This window comes from Populus nigra, chromosome 7 (genome assembly GCF_951802175.1).
Source record: "Populus nigra chromosome 7, ddPopNigr1.1, whole genome shotgun sequence".
NCBI classification, from domain to species: Eukaryota; Viridiplantae; Streptophyta; class Magnoliopsida; order Malpighiales; family Salicaceae; genus Populus; species Populus nigra.
This window is the reverse complement of record NC_084858.1, coordinates 20,506,536-20,521,479: the sequence shown is the minus strand read 5'-3', so window position 1 is coordinate 20,521,479 and position 14,944 is coordinate 20,506,536. Positions and strand designations below refer to the sequence as shown.

The window sequence follows — 14,944 nt, the reverse complement described above, 5'->3', positions numbered from 1 at the left end:
GAATGATGAAAAGGAACCAAGGACCAAATATCGTTGGAACACAACTCCTGAATTTCAGCCTTCATAGCATCTTGTCAAGCCTCATATCTATCAGCATCAGAAAAAGTAAGTGGTTTATAGGCAGGACTATAGACTTCCAAAGATTTATGACTATCAAATGAGGCTGAAGAAGTTATTAGATTGATCATTTTCTGTAGTCATAGACGAAGAACCATATAATGTCAACGAACCATAGACATTAAGGCAATGAGAGTAGAAATCTGATGATGATGTAAGAGGACAGGTCAACAACCAAATTTAATCTAGTAAAGGAGGTAGAGCTTGCAACAGAGACATCACTATTAGACATTGGAGAACTAGTAGCGAGAGACTTGGGAGAATCAACAACAACAGACCTATCACGTTGCAATTCAGGAGGGGTCGAACATGCACCTGTGGTTTGATTATTAGAGAAACATGCATGTGGTGACGTAAGAGCAGAACTAGTAAGCTGTTGTGAGGTGGCATTAATGAAAGGCTGAGAGGCTACAAATATAGGAGTATAAAAAATTGGTGACGTGAGGAAATTAGACAAATTTATAGAATTTTTAGAAGAGGGAGTAAGGGTTGGTTATTTAGATTTGTTAAAATGAAACATATGTTCATGAAAATGGACATGACCAAAAATATAAATTTATTGAGATGCAAGATCAAGACAACTATAACCAATATGAGAGGAGTTATAGCTTAAAAACACACATGGAGAGGATAAAAAATCTAATTTATGATTATGATATGGACATAGAAATAGAAAACAAAAACACCTAAACATACATAAAAAATTATAATTAGGAGAACTATGAAAAAGATAATCAAGGTTTGAAAAGTGTAATTCCAAAATTGTTACGGTGTTTTACACTGACCGAGAAGAGTAACACTAGTTTCTACAATATGCCTATACTAACGTTCAATTGTCATTTTGTTCATAAGTATAAGGAAAAACCACATGATGATGAATAACAGTTGTCTAAAAAAAAATATGTAACTTGTGGTGTTCACCACCCCAATCAGTATGAACAAATTTAATTTTTAGTGAAAATTAGCATCCAACCAAAGTTTGAAATTGATAAAAAAAATAAAAACAAAGAGGACATCAGACTTTGCAACAAGAGGATAATACCATATATATTTTGTGTCCGCATTGACAAAAATAATAAAGTAACAAAAAATATTAGAAGAAAAAAGAGGAGCAAAACCCTAAACATCACTAAATATCATGCCAAGTGGAGCAAAATTTTTGTAGCCTATATGTCCTAACGACAGACGCGATGACTTTCCTAACAGACAAGCTTGACGCTGAAATTGAAAATGTCTAGAGGTACAAGCAATTTTATTTTTGACATTAAAAAATTGAAAACACGGGAAGTAGGATGACCTAATCGATGATGTTATAGATCAACAGAAGCATATACACAAGGAGACCAATAAACTCAAAAAATTGACATGGCAGAAGACTTGGGCAAACATAGAGATCATATTTACTTTGACTAGAAAAAAGCAATGGCTTGGTATTGAGATCCTTAAAATAAAACACAAATGGGTGAAATTAAAAAATATATTATTATCAAGATAAAGTTTATGAACTAAAAGCAATGGCTTTTGAATATGTGGTACATGAAGAACATTAGATAAAACGAAGGTCTATTTTGGTGTATGTAACTTAGTATGTCTAATATTAAATATAGAAAAGCCCTTACCATTACCAATATGCAAGTGATCATTATCAAAATATGGTTAGGACCCTGTCAGATTTACAAGATCAGGTGTAACATGTTGATTCGTACCAGTGTCAGGAAACCAATCTATAAAGTTTATTGAGGCAGTATTATTGAGCGCAAGATTGACATTAAGCTATTGTCCATAGCTTTGAAGTGAAGAATAGTAAAGGGTTAAATGACCAAAGGTTTGACACAACTAGTACCTGACGTTAGACCACTGTGAAGAGCCATTATTTTGTTAGTTTTGTTGCAAATTACCCTGCCTCCAATTGCTATTTGAAGACCTATGAAAACCTTAAAAATCAGACTTGACATTAATGTTGTAACAATTATTGTTATAATTATTATATTAGCCTCCACAAGATTGTCCTCTGCCACGACTAAAATTATAATTACTATTATACAAACCAGAGGGCTAACGTTGAGCAACATAAGTTGATGGTGGCTGAGCTGGCATGGAAAGTAAAGGAGTAGTGATAGCAGCACTCATAGAGTGAAGAGATGTCTTGTGAAGGAACTCACGAGTAATAAGATTACTATGAAGCTCGACATACAAAAGAGGTTCTGCCTTGGTCACGAGACTTGTTACCAAGTCCTTAAACTCACCTTAAAAAAAAAAAAACATATACAAATTGAAATCCTTTAACAAAACTGGCAGGCCTACAATGCCTAATTCATAAAAAAAAAGTCTTTGCTTTTTTGAATAAATACAGTGACCGAATCATCACCTTAACGAAGATCTTGAAAAGAATCATAAAGTTCCATAATACGAGAAATAGACAAAGAAGCGAGGGTTTAAGAGTATGTCAAATACAGTGCAAGGTTCGACAATCAACAACAAGATATAATATATCTATTGAAAGAAAAGAAAGTAGTGCACTAAAAATAAGTTGGTTCTATTGTTTCTAACAAAGAAAAGAATTATTAAACTGAAGAGAAGAACCATCAGCAACAATCTTATGAAGAGAAGAAGACGATAAAGAGTCATCAACAAAGGGGAAAACAACTTATCCAAGAAGATATGACTTCATTTGCATTTGCCAATAAATATAATTGGTGTTTATAAGCTTAAAAGAAATAACTAGATAAGTATTGAAAACAATGCTTATAATTGAAGCCTCTATAGTGGCAAAAGTCATAGTAGCAGTAGTAAAAGAAGGTTGCAAAGTAGTAGTAGCAAGGGAAGATTCCAAAGCACAAAGAGAATAAAAAGACTGAGGATTCATGACAATAACAGAAAATCTTCCAAAACAGAGGGAGAAGAAGAAGTTTGCACCGTAGGCTTAGACAAAGAGTTCATTAGAGAGAAGGAAAAATAGATTTAAAGTGTAATGACTCTGATACCAAGTTGAGAATAATAAGAGATTTGTATATGTAAGGCAATGTACAATAATTAATGTAGAAATGACAACACAAAAATAATAAAAAAATCTTTTCTAAATATATACAAGTCTTTAATAAGTAATATCGACATGTATATTTTGATTTGTGTGAAGATTGGTTAGAGAAGAGATCTAGTTTTAATTGATGAACAAACTAGTTATCAGGGAAAAAAAAACTGTCTAGTGAAGTGTTTATTTTATTATTATAAAAAATAAACCCCAATTAATTATATGGGTTAGATAAATTGTGAAAATCAAAATTCCTATTCAACATTGTAATAGTTATTATTTTCTTATAGCCTGAACACAAGAAATGGATTAAGACAGCAGTAATTATAACAATATTGCATGCTGGATATTCATGTTGAATAAAGGTGTGCACAAGTACAATTATTACCCTAGAAGCAACACTTTTTACATAAATTAACAGTACAAAGCAGAAATGATTAGGGAGGAATTAACTTTTAATTAAGGGACAACCATTAAGAATGTTTAATAAGCTAGCTAGAGCTACCTGAAGTAAGGATACGATGAGATCAAGTCTTGCATTCTCTTTCTCGTTCTCATGTATATGTTCATTCATGTCCCAACAGAAAAAAAGTGAATTTTAGTGCCCAATTCTTTCAAAACTATAATTTCCTTTTATATAAAACAATTTACCACAAAATTTCTAGTAACTAATATTATTTTTGTGTGTGTGTGTGTGTGTGCACACGCGTGTGTTTAATGACATTTATGTGTGTTTGGTAACATGGTGTAAAATACTTTTATAAAAGAATTTTTTAATTAAAAATTTATTAAAATGATTTTTTTTCATATTTATTTTTCAAGTCTCGATATTAGTACATCAAGATTATTAAAAAAAATTAAAAAGTAATAATTTGATATTTTTTTCAAATAAAAATTAATTTAAAAAACAGGTTGAACCATATTATCGAATGAGTCTAAATTTAGACAATTTACTGAATTCTAATGGCATTTTAATGACATTAAATATTATTTATAAATATAACAAAATTTTAACTAAACTAATATATTTTTCATCAAACTTAAACCCTAAATTCTAAATCTTAAAACATGTATAGTAATAAAGATAATTTTCTTTATATTGTTATATACATTTTTAAAACATGTATGGTTAGTCATTAAGGATTTCCATTGAGATTATTGTTATTGTTATATGTTGATAATTTATTTACATCTAATAAACATACTTCACGTATGTAAAATACTCAATTATTGAATTCAAAATTTACTCGTAGCAAAAAATTAGAATAATAATTTTTTTCAATCTTGAATTCTCGTGTGCCTTGTATCACAATTGAAAATGAGTGTGTAGGTGAGAATATAGACACCATCATCTCTAACAATCCCAAGGATTTAGGCTTGGTTAAAAATTGATTCAAGATTTATGGAGACTAGACTCATTTCTTAGATTCAAATCTCCTTATTAACAACCTTTAATAATTCATACACAAGCGTGCATGCACATACATCTCTTCATCTGGAAAAAATAAACAAGAACCCTGAAAGCAGGAATAGTGGGCCGCCCTCTGACTTAGCACTATCATGCACAATCCAAACACATAAACAAAAGAAAAAGTTACAAACCAATCAAATAAGCTCCACTCACTCCTCTCTCTCTCTCTTATATATATATATATATATATATGAATAAAAAACAAGCCAATGAGTACAATGATCCCTTTATTTCTGTTTTTCTTTTTCTTTCATCAATAATAACAATGCCAATATATTGAAAAAGGTGGACTGGTGGTGCCATCCACAACAATCTTAGAGCAACAGGAACAAAAGGCCTTCTATCCCAATCTGCTAACTTCACCCCACTCATATATAACAATCAACAACATACAGTTAATCTCTAATTTCACAAATATTGTTAAATTTAGCTGAATTTAGCAGTTGTTCCTGTGCCTAATCCCACCTTTAAACTACTAGTTAATTAACCAGCACTACAACTTGGATTAATTAATAATCCTTATAGATATTTATAATATTCTTGATCTCCAGAGGCTCCTAATGATCATTTGCTAGCCTAACATCATTAATTCTTCTTGCAGCTGGCCCAGCATTGTCTGTCCATCTATGAAGCTTGAGTTCCCTTTTCTCTTTTTTCATTTCTTTTCTTTCGCTTTTCGTTCAAGACTGATACAGCTAGCTAGCACAGCAATGCAGTAGCTCAGCTCCTAATATAATCTTCTCAATTCCTATATTGAAGTTATGATCATTTCCTTCCATCTTGGTTGGATTGATACAACACTACAGATATTTAGAATCAGTACTTGATCATTGGATAGAAGCTGTACGTTTAGCTAGCTTTACTATATATCATCCTTCTACCTGAAAGTACCACCAAATGTTGGTGTCCAGAAATCAGCTGTGGTCTCATTAGCAACAGGAAATGTGCTGGAGACAGGCACAAGACATAGTCCTCTGCTTCTTAGATCTTGTTTTGGCCCTTCTAGGTCATTCAGTTTGTCAGCTGGAGCCTGTAAATATGAATATATATCAAATCAATTAATTATGCTTCAAAAGAGTCTTTTGATTCATCTAGTGGAAGTGTTGGCCAAAAGTAATCAACATGAAGAAATAAAGAATTGTTATACCTGCTGATGGTGAATGGGGTTGCCATTTTTCATATATGGAGCACTTAACACCTACATTAACAATAACAAAAACATATATTAACAAATAATCCCTCAATTTAAGCACTTAAATATATTTTAATCCTGTCTGAATGAGGTATGGTTCCCATTAATTAATGAATGTAAACATTTACACGGTTGTTAAGAGTAGGACTCGAACTTGTGACTTTTTTCTTTACCCTATTTAATTTGAATTAAGAAGTGAGAATCAATGGATTAAACACTCGAATATTGGTGTCAGGAAGATAAAAGAACATACACTGACTTGATCATGAAGGAACTTGATGTACTCGATAGCTTCATGGAGAACCGATGCAGTATCAGTCTGGACAGGTAGAGTACATGACCAAAGGGTGAGCTTTCAATTGAATCATAAAGCAAAGACTTATTTTGGTATTTGTACTATTTGAAATAAAGTAGAAAAATCCAAAAGCTAACCTTTCCGAAAGGTGAAACCAATTGCTGGAGGGCAGTTATTCGGTCTCCTAGCTTCTCTTTCCGGACCTGATAACAAAGTAACATCTTCACATTCACTTCTTCAAAAGATGAAAAGATAATCAAGCAAGAAAAAAAATGAAAAAAAATATGTCAAGTACATTCCAGTACTCATCAAGAGCTCGATACTTAGAGTTCTCTATACCTTGAAGGTTGGTAATGGAGATGGTGTTTCAATTCGAGGCCTTTTGAAAGCTGGTTCGCTTCCTTTCTTAACTACCGAAACCGAGTCTCGAACTTCTTTGCTAGGCTGAAATTTGTGAATACACAGAAAAAATGATGTATAGTCCGAAACCCTAGTCACTAATTGATGAACAAGGCTAATTAATCAATGTTTAATCATCATCTTTAATTACCTTTGTAGTGAGGTTGGAGCAATTGGATTTCTCTTCAAAAGCTGGCAGAAGAAATTGAGACTGTGATGAGGGTAAAAGGTTTGCTCTAATATCGTTTATTCCAGTTGGCGAGGCATTCCAATAGTGTGTGTTGTTAGTAAAGTGCAAAGTGCTAGGCTGTTGCTTTGGCAAAGAAGATTTTATTAACGGAGATACTTTAGGCCAAGAAGGAGATGACAATTCAGTCATGTTGGTCCCATAATTTGGAGCTGTTGGCGACAAGTAATTCATGAACCTGTTGTTGAAAAGAGATTGTGCTTGTTGTGGTTGAGGATATTCAGGTTCAAATAAACTTTGTATCAATGTTGAAGGGTAGCCATAAGATGCTGAAGGCTCCATTGAAAAGCCTGTAGAAAATCCCTGGCAAGTTGGTGGCGAATTGCCGGAACTGTTAACCGGATTTAGCCTTTGTTGATCCAAGGAAAAATCTTCAGCAGTGCTTGTATAGCTCTTTGGACTCCAATCTTTTTGGATTTGAGAAGAGTTTAGTCCTCCTGAATTCATCTCTTCTTGCATCATGGAGTTGTAACTCTCAGTTCTTCCATTCCCAGGACTGCAAGAAGATCAAGGATCTTATCACTGATTTAAAATCTTTACCACTTGATAAAAAAATGATGATCATTTTGACTTGCTTTTTGTAACAGAAACAATAAACATAGCCATGTATTTTTTTTTCTAACTTGTAGTTGAAATGAAATTTTTTGGAATTTAAGACCTTCAAGTTGGACTTCCACCATAATCTGAATTTAAGAAGGGAAAAAAGAAAAAGAAAAACAAAACAAAACAAAACAGGAAAAGGAACAACATGTTTACCAAACTTACAGTAAAGCTTGGTTCCAATCCGATGATGACGAAGATGACGACGAAAGGCCATACCCCATCATTTGCAAGGTGGAGTCAATCAAAATACTGCTACCACCACTATCTGAATCAGCCTGTTGAGGTTTCTGAGAATTTAGGAAAGGTATAGAGGCATCGGACACTGAGGTAGTAATATGATTAGACTCGTTGCATGATATTGACCTTGCCTTCAAGTCTACCATATCAGCCGTGGTCCATGATCCATAAGTTCCCATATGATCACTAGCGATGCTCACCGTAGAACATGGTGACAAGCCGCCCATGAACACGCTTTTCGACGAATTCATCCACCAGTTTTCGCCACAAATCCCGGCCTGAAACTCCTCCGCCATGGCCAAAAACTTGTTGTATTAATAATCTTCGAGTTCTCTTTGTGGGTGTGTGTCTTCTTGCAACCTGTGACTTTGAGCTTAGCTTAGCTATGATCTCTCTTTATAGTGAAGCTATATATTATATGGCTGAGGGAATGTAATCTATGTAATATTATATATGAAACGGTTGAGGGGTACGGGCAAGGGAATTTACCAGAAATAATTGATAGTTGACATATCAAAGGGGGATGATTGGACAAATGAGAGGAAGCATTTTGAATCGAATTTTTTTCTTTTTCTTTACTTTTATTTCAATTATTTTTTGTTCTCACTTTTTCTTAATTATTTGGGGTACAATTTTTTTAAAAAAAATTATTTTCCCTTATTATTATTATTTCTAAGACCCCATTTGTTTTTAAGTTTCGAACTGCATATAGCTTAAAAAAAATCATGAAATTAATGTTTTTTAGTATTTTTTATTATTTAATTTGTTAGTATAAAAAAATATTAAAAAATTCTTATATATTTTCAAGTAAAAAAGTACTCTATGTCATAATACCAAACACATTCCAATATTCTCTATCTATATTTTATACAATACGATCTCATTAGATTTTGAATTTTGATCGATCCACTGGGCTAATGTTATAAAAAGAATTATAGAAAATTACCGCATGGCCACAAATTCAAATTGAATTAATTTTAATATCAAAATAAATAATAATTTTAATTTCCTAAAATTTCAATTTTTATTAACTCTAACTTACACAACAAAATTATTTAAATATTTTTTGGATGCAAGTTTTTGTTCTTTATGGGCATGGTTATGATTATGATGGGGATTGATCAAGATGACACGTCATAGTTTTCCACGAATAATGTTCTTTCTCTATTAAATCCAACGGTTGGTGTTCATTTGTTGATTAGTAAACAAAAAAAAGTAAAGATAAACCTGAGAAATAGGACCATATAGAACCGACGGTCCTAAATGCATGATGGTGGAGGGTATAGGAGGTTTGGTTTCTACCTGCCATGGATTCTAATCCTTGGCGCGTGAAGAAAAAAAACCATTAAAGTGTTATAAATCAACTAAAAAATGAGTTGATTTTATTAATTTTCCATAACACAAAAAAAAAAATTTCTAAAATAATTAATAGTAGTTTGATTTTTATTAGAGAACTTTGTGAGATTTTCATAAATAATTAATTTTGCTGGGTGGTATGAAATTAGGTTTTGCCTTCAACTATATTGGAAAGTTGAATTTAAATAGCTTCATGGATAAAGATATTACCAGATCATAAAACCAAAAATAAATAAATATATACACCTTGATTAGTTCCTAATTCAACTAATATTAATTAATGTCAATTATCCTCATAAAAGATTTTAAGTTCCAACCTCTCTTCTACAATAAAAAAAATATTATATATATGGTCTTTTTTTATTTTATATTATCCAAAAATTAGGAGTTCATATAAGATGGAAATTGTGTCCCATAAATTTATTTTAGAACAATGTAAATCAGTCTTATGAAACAATAGTAATTTCATTATTAAAACAAAACATTAATTTTTCATAAATCCTTTCATCACAGTTTTCATCTTCAATTTTTTTTTTTTCATTTTTAAGAGAGCGCACCGCGTTCCTCCAAAATTTAAAAAACAAATTTGTTAAAAATTAAATTTTTTGATATGTTTTGCATATTTTTTTAATGCGTTAATCTCAAAAATAATTTTTAAAAAATAAAAAAAATTATTTTAATACATTTCAATATAAAAAAATATTTTAAAAAATAATTATAACCACATTTCTAAACAGACATAAAGCATTCAGGGACGAGATTTCTACTTTTGGAAATGAAAAATATCAGTCCCCAAAGGGCAATTTCTTTTCTAGATTCCATCACGGTACTCTCAATACATTAGACCAAAGTGAGGGGATGTATTTTTAAGATCGTATGAGAAAGAATTTTTGCTTTAATTGATGTGTAGAATACTGGTCTGAAAATAACTCTTGTCATCAAATAAAAAATGAAATTAAAATTTTTTTTCAACTAGATTAAAAGGGTGATTTTAGTTAGTTCTTAACAAATAAAAACTAACAAGAAAAAAAAAACACACCGTATCTAGTTCCCTATGTGTACTTATTGCATTATCCTTTTAATTAATAAATTTATTTCATCAAGTGGAAAAAAAAACGAGAGTATAAATCTCAATTACAGGACTGATGCTCCTTTTTCATGGAAATGAATCCCCGGATTGATTTTATTAGGTTAGTCATTAATTTCATGTAAAGTGCTTTTTAAATTAATTTTTTGATTGAAATATATAAAAAGAATTTTTTTTTTAATTTTTTTAATTTTTAACATTAGTAAATCAATTTAATATTTTTTTAAATCAAAAATACTTTTAAAAATACCCGAAAATAAAAGTAGAAACTCTTCCAAACACACCATCTTCTATTACAGATTCTCTAAGAACTATTCATCTTGAAATAATTTTTAACAATTATCACAAAACAGTGAAGGGATATCTCAAAATTATGATTCGTTGGGGGGTGTTCCTTAACAGTCTTAATTAAGAGTTATGCCATTGAATATAGAAATTCCTTGTCATTTCCACAGCCATCAACGCTATCATGTTTCCCATTTTCTCAAGACATAGCACATGGAAATCCATACAGTTGACGAACAGCTAGCACAGAAAGAAAACGTAGAAATGATTGAGCAAATCACCTCCCATATATGTCTTAATTGCGTGAAGTCTTTATGCATTATCCAAATTGAATAGCACAAATTATTCAATTTGCCCATGCAGAGGATTTGTTCCAGGCCATACGGTGTATCTATTTCTTGAAATTGGAAATATTCATTGATTTTCATTAATGTTGATGTTATAGTACCATTAATGCTTTTTACTTATATATAGATTATATAGCAAGGTTGCTTTCAACAAAAAGAAAATGGAGGAAGACCTGCTAATCACTAGCCATTGTAGGCATTAGGCAAAGCTAAGAAAACAGTGGCACAGTTGATCAAACCATTTGCTGCTCCTAATTATTTCTTATGTAAAGAAATCAGCACATTGGAATCGATGATCTCATGGAAAAAATCAATTGAGAGTCAATGGGATAAGTCATCAAATTCGTCAATATATGATCCTTTAAATTAATGAATATTTAGATAAAAAAAATCAGTGCAACTACTGTGTAGCAGGGGAGTCAGCTACATGCATTAACTTAATTAATTAACTACATGGACCACCTTACTTGTATGTATCCTTTCTTATTATTCCCTCGTTCCATTATTATTGGAATTCTTTTCTGAAAAACAATTATCTTAGGATAAAATTAATTAACAGTCTTCACTTAAAAAAAATATATTAAGGGACAGGATAAAAAAAATAGTTATAAAACTCAGACTTTCAAAAATAACCAAATTAATAAAATGGGACAACAAGAGATTAAAAAGAACCAATAAAAATAGGATGAAATAAAAAAAAAAGATGGAATTTATTAATTTAAAAATTTAAATTTATCCAAAATATATAGCTATTGAGAGTGGTTCAGCTGACATTATTGTCCTCTTTCTCTCTTCAAGAGGTAATTAAGGTCTCGGGTCTAAGCATCCTTGCAATGGGCTTTTTTTAATAGCAAATTGATCATATATAACAGTTGACTTTGAAAAATTAAAATATCAAAACTCAAAAGACATTTGTTAGGTAAGATTCATAGATATTGAGTTCTGATTTTCCCTGAAAACGCAAGAAATTAAAGACTCTAATTTCAACACTTGAAGCTCACTTGACACCGATATTTTATATTTGTATGAAGTCAATAGTCGGCCATTAGAATCAACTCAAAGAACTTTGTCAGCTACCACGAGTGAAATATACATAAAGGATGATTCTTATTGCTCATGTAAAGCTGTATGCATAGATCCATTGTAATTGATTGTCGCAATTTAATATGTGTACATAAGTTATGGACCACTGCCTAATAATGACTAATATACTATATATATCTAAGTGGTCACGCACGGGTACTATATATATATACAAATATGTGTACATTTCACTTTCATAATTTAATATTGCTTATAATTATAGTATATTTTAGCGGAATTAATTTATTTCTCAAAGTAAGAAAAGGGGTTATGTTAATCTTAATTACTCGCAAGCTTCTTCTCCATTATGATTTACATTAATTTTTTTAGCTCCAAATAATTTGAAAAGAAAAGTAAAAAAAAATGAGGAAAAATAATAAAAGCTTGACACTACCAAACCGTTGAAATTACTAATTAGGAAGGAAAAAAAGGAGGTCAAGCTTTTTCAATGGGAAGGAGCCATGTCCCTTTGGTGTTTGTTGGAGTCAAAAGTAGGACCCACGCGGTGGCACGCGCGCTCGAGACGGCAGGTGGGTCCTCTTTTGCCATCGCAAAGAGTCAAAATCCCCTTGTATTGTCACCGTACCCTGATTTTCTCCTTAGGGCAATTGCCATGTAGCTTCAAAACATGCTTACCCTTCAATCTTCTTCCTTCTTTCTTGACCTTTCTCATAATTCTTCAATCCCCTCAAATGTCAAAGAAGATCTAGATTCACAAGAGCTTGAATCCATATCGCAGCCTCCAAATCCAATTTCACACTACTTTTTTTTTGTTCATTTTCTTAGCAATACTGATAAATAATATAATTTTTTTATTAACATGGATATCCAGGTCAACTTGCATATATCTCGACTAATTTCTTCAACTCTGAAATTAACGACCATATAAATCTTTAGTGGTTCTCAAGTTTGTGAGACTCAAACTATAATAAATTTTATTTTAATTACAAAAGTGAACATAATTGAATGATTGTATATTTGATATATATTTCATAATTTATTTGATGTTTATTATAAGATGAGAAAGGGCTTCATTATGCAGTTCAATGTCAAATGAATATTTTTTTATAAGCATATGCATAATGTCTATTAGAAATGAATACAAATATAGAATATAAAGACAACAAGTATCAAAATCATCGTAATTATGAAATCATAAACCCAGAAGGATATTCAAAACTGAACACATCATGGCATGAGACAATCAGATCCAAGTCATAAAATCACCTATTTTTTCTTGTAATAAAAAAGTGAATTTAAAAATAAGACTAGAGAACCATTAAGCTATTAGAAATCTAGCAAAACAAAATACATGATTTGATTCTTCAAACACCTTATTTTACAAAATTATTAATTATATGATTAGTCTTGTATAAAACATTATAGAAAAATAAAGAATTTAGATGATAGTATAAAATATTCATTAAATCTCTATGGTTTAATAACTTTCTTATAAAAAAAAATGTTATCTCAAATAGATAAACTATAATTTAACTGATTTTCATATATGTTATGAATCATTAAAATTTGAATCTTTTATAATATAGTTACACTTAACCATAGAATTAATGTCAACATTCAAGACTTTAATTAATTTAGAATTATACTTTAACTAAAAAAAAATATTTATTTTTCGAGATAATCCTTAAAGTTAAGGTTATACAATGTTCTAGTGTGGTTTTTCATCATCTTTACTATGCCATTGTACAATGGCATAAAACTCAATTCCGTCTCTCTTAAGTTCAATTCCTTAAGCTATAAAGAACATCATTAAGAGTAATTGGCACGTACCCATTGTACTAATAATTGCACATCAAACTGCAACTTCTTCAAGCACACAACAAACCTAAATGAGTGTATGAATAGAATTAAGTTTTGTAGATTGGTGGTGGGAGCGTAAGCTTTTGAGCGGTAGAGTTTTTGAAATTAAGTAAGAATATGGATCACTGCTAAACAGAGAAGACATAGACATTTTGAAGTGTGCAGCTCAAAACGCCAACCTCACCATATTGCCTCATAAGTACAGGCTGAGGCTCACAGACAACGTTTCCTTGCACAGACCTAGCTAGGTCAGGGAGGCAGCGCGTGGGAGAAAGAAGGCGCAGTGATCAGGGAAATGTGGCTCTCAAATATGTAAAGATAGACTGACCTCTTTGCCACAGCAGACTAGGACGCTATGGTGGTCACTTTCTAGTTCGTATAGACGAAAAATGATATTAGGTCACTCTCCCCATCCACCTCTTGGATTTTCTGCTTGTCTTCTTTCGTTGTAGGAATGTTCCTTCTTCCTTAGAAAATGACCATTTCGTATCCTTGTTGTTTGCTCATGTCATGGCTTATGACTCTTAACCACACACACACACACACACACACACACACCATGATAGTTGTTCATACATGGTCATTAATTAACTGCTTTCCCTTATATTTTAGTATTATTTACCACTCGAACGTTTTTCATTGCTTTAATTAGACCCTACTTATTGCATTTTCTTAATGTTTGTTTGTTAATCTAGCATTAATAACAGGAGCTTAGCACATGATCACCGTGCCTGTTTCAAGTCCTAAATACATGTTTTCTTGATTTTTCACACGATCGACTATGCATAACTCATGGTTTAAAGAGAGCAATAATTAATATACAAATATTTTCATCATAAAAATAGATCAATTCCATCATACAAATGTGGTAGCAAATTTATTTAATTTTCAAATCTTAGCAGGGTTTTTAATAAAAAAAAAATTTCTAAAACTGATCTATTAGGATTTGCAAGCAAATTAATAATGTTAAAAACAAATTTATTTACCGTTTGAATCAACATTTAAAAGATTAATATCAATTGATAATAATTACATTAATGTTGCCTCTCTTGGCATAATAAAATGGTGAAGAGGGAGGGAGGGAGAGATAACTACACGTTGCGACTAGACACATTATGGCCGGCCCATAATCATGATAATGATGGCTTTTTCAATAAAATTGCAATTAGCTTAGTGGCTAATGCTGTGTTCAAGCGTTAATGACATAAACAACCTAACACTTGGCTCCTTTTCATGGTAAGAGTGGAGGAGATAGGAAACTAATCCATGCATGCATTTGTGTAGCAAGCTCTAAACCAAATTGAATATCTCCATTAACAAATTAATTAAACCATCGAATACAAATACATGTATATTGTACTTAATTAAGAGTA

General features: G+C 31.3%; 1 protein-coding gene across 3 annotated transcripts; it reads right to left on the bottom strand.

The window, feature by feature from the left end:
- Positions 1 to 4,829: 4,829 nt before the first annotated feature.
- LOC133699865 (transcription factor bHLH112-like) lies at positions 4,830 to 8,076 on the bottom strand. 3 transcript variants are annotated; one of them, XM_062123367.1, is made up of 8 exons: positions 7,518 to 8,076; positions 6,657 to 7,248; positions 6,446 to 6,550; positions 6,244 to 6,309; positions 6,071 to 6,130; positions 5,767 to 5,817; positions 5,501 to 5,649; positions 4,830 to 5,419 (listed from the first exon to the last, which is right to left on the bottom strand). In XM_062123367.1, exons 1-8 carry the CDS (start codon positions 7,886 to 7,888, stop codon positions 5,368 to 5,370), a joined length of 1,446 nt encoding a protein of 481 aa, XP_061979351.1. In that variant the 5' UTR covers positions 7,889 to 8,076; the 3' UTR covers positions 4,830 to 5,367. The 3 variants fall into 3 exon arrangements, with proteins under 3 accessions (XP_061979351.1, XP_061979349.1, XP_061979352.1); XM_062123365.1 differs by having other exon boundaries at positions 6,065 to 6,130; positions 7,518 to 8,071; XM_062123368.1 differs by having other exon boundaries at positions 4,830 to 5,649; positions 6,065 to 6,130; positions 7,518 to 8,069.
- Positions 8,077 to 14,944: the final 6,868 nt, after the last annotated feature.

What these genes read in the sequence shown, in the direction of transcription:
- LOC133699865 (XM_062123365.1), bottom strand. Translation starts at nt 7,888, where the DNA reads ATGGCGGAGGAGTTTCAGGCCGGGATTTGTGGCGAAAACTGGTGGATG. An exon ending in TGGTTTCACCTTTCGGAAAG is followed by an intron (nt 6,131 to 6,243) that starts GTTAGCTTTTGG and finishes CTACCTGTCCAG; the next exon opens with ACTGATACTGCATCGGTTCT. An exon ending in ACCCCATTCACCATCAGCAG is followed by an intron (nt 5,650 to 5,766) that starts GTATAACAATTC and finishes TCATATTTACAG; the next exon opens with GCTCCAGCTGACAAACTGAA.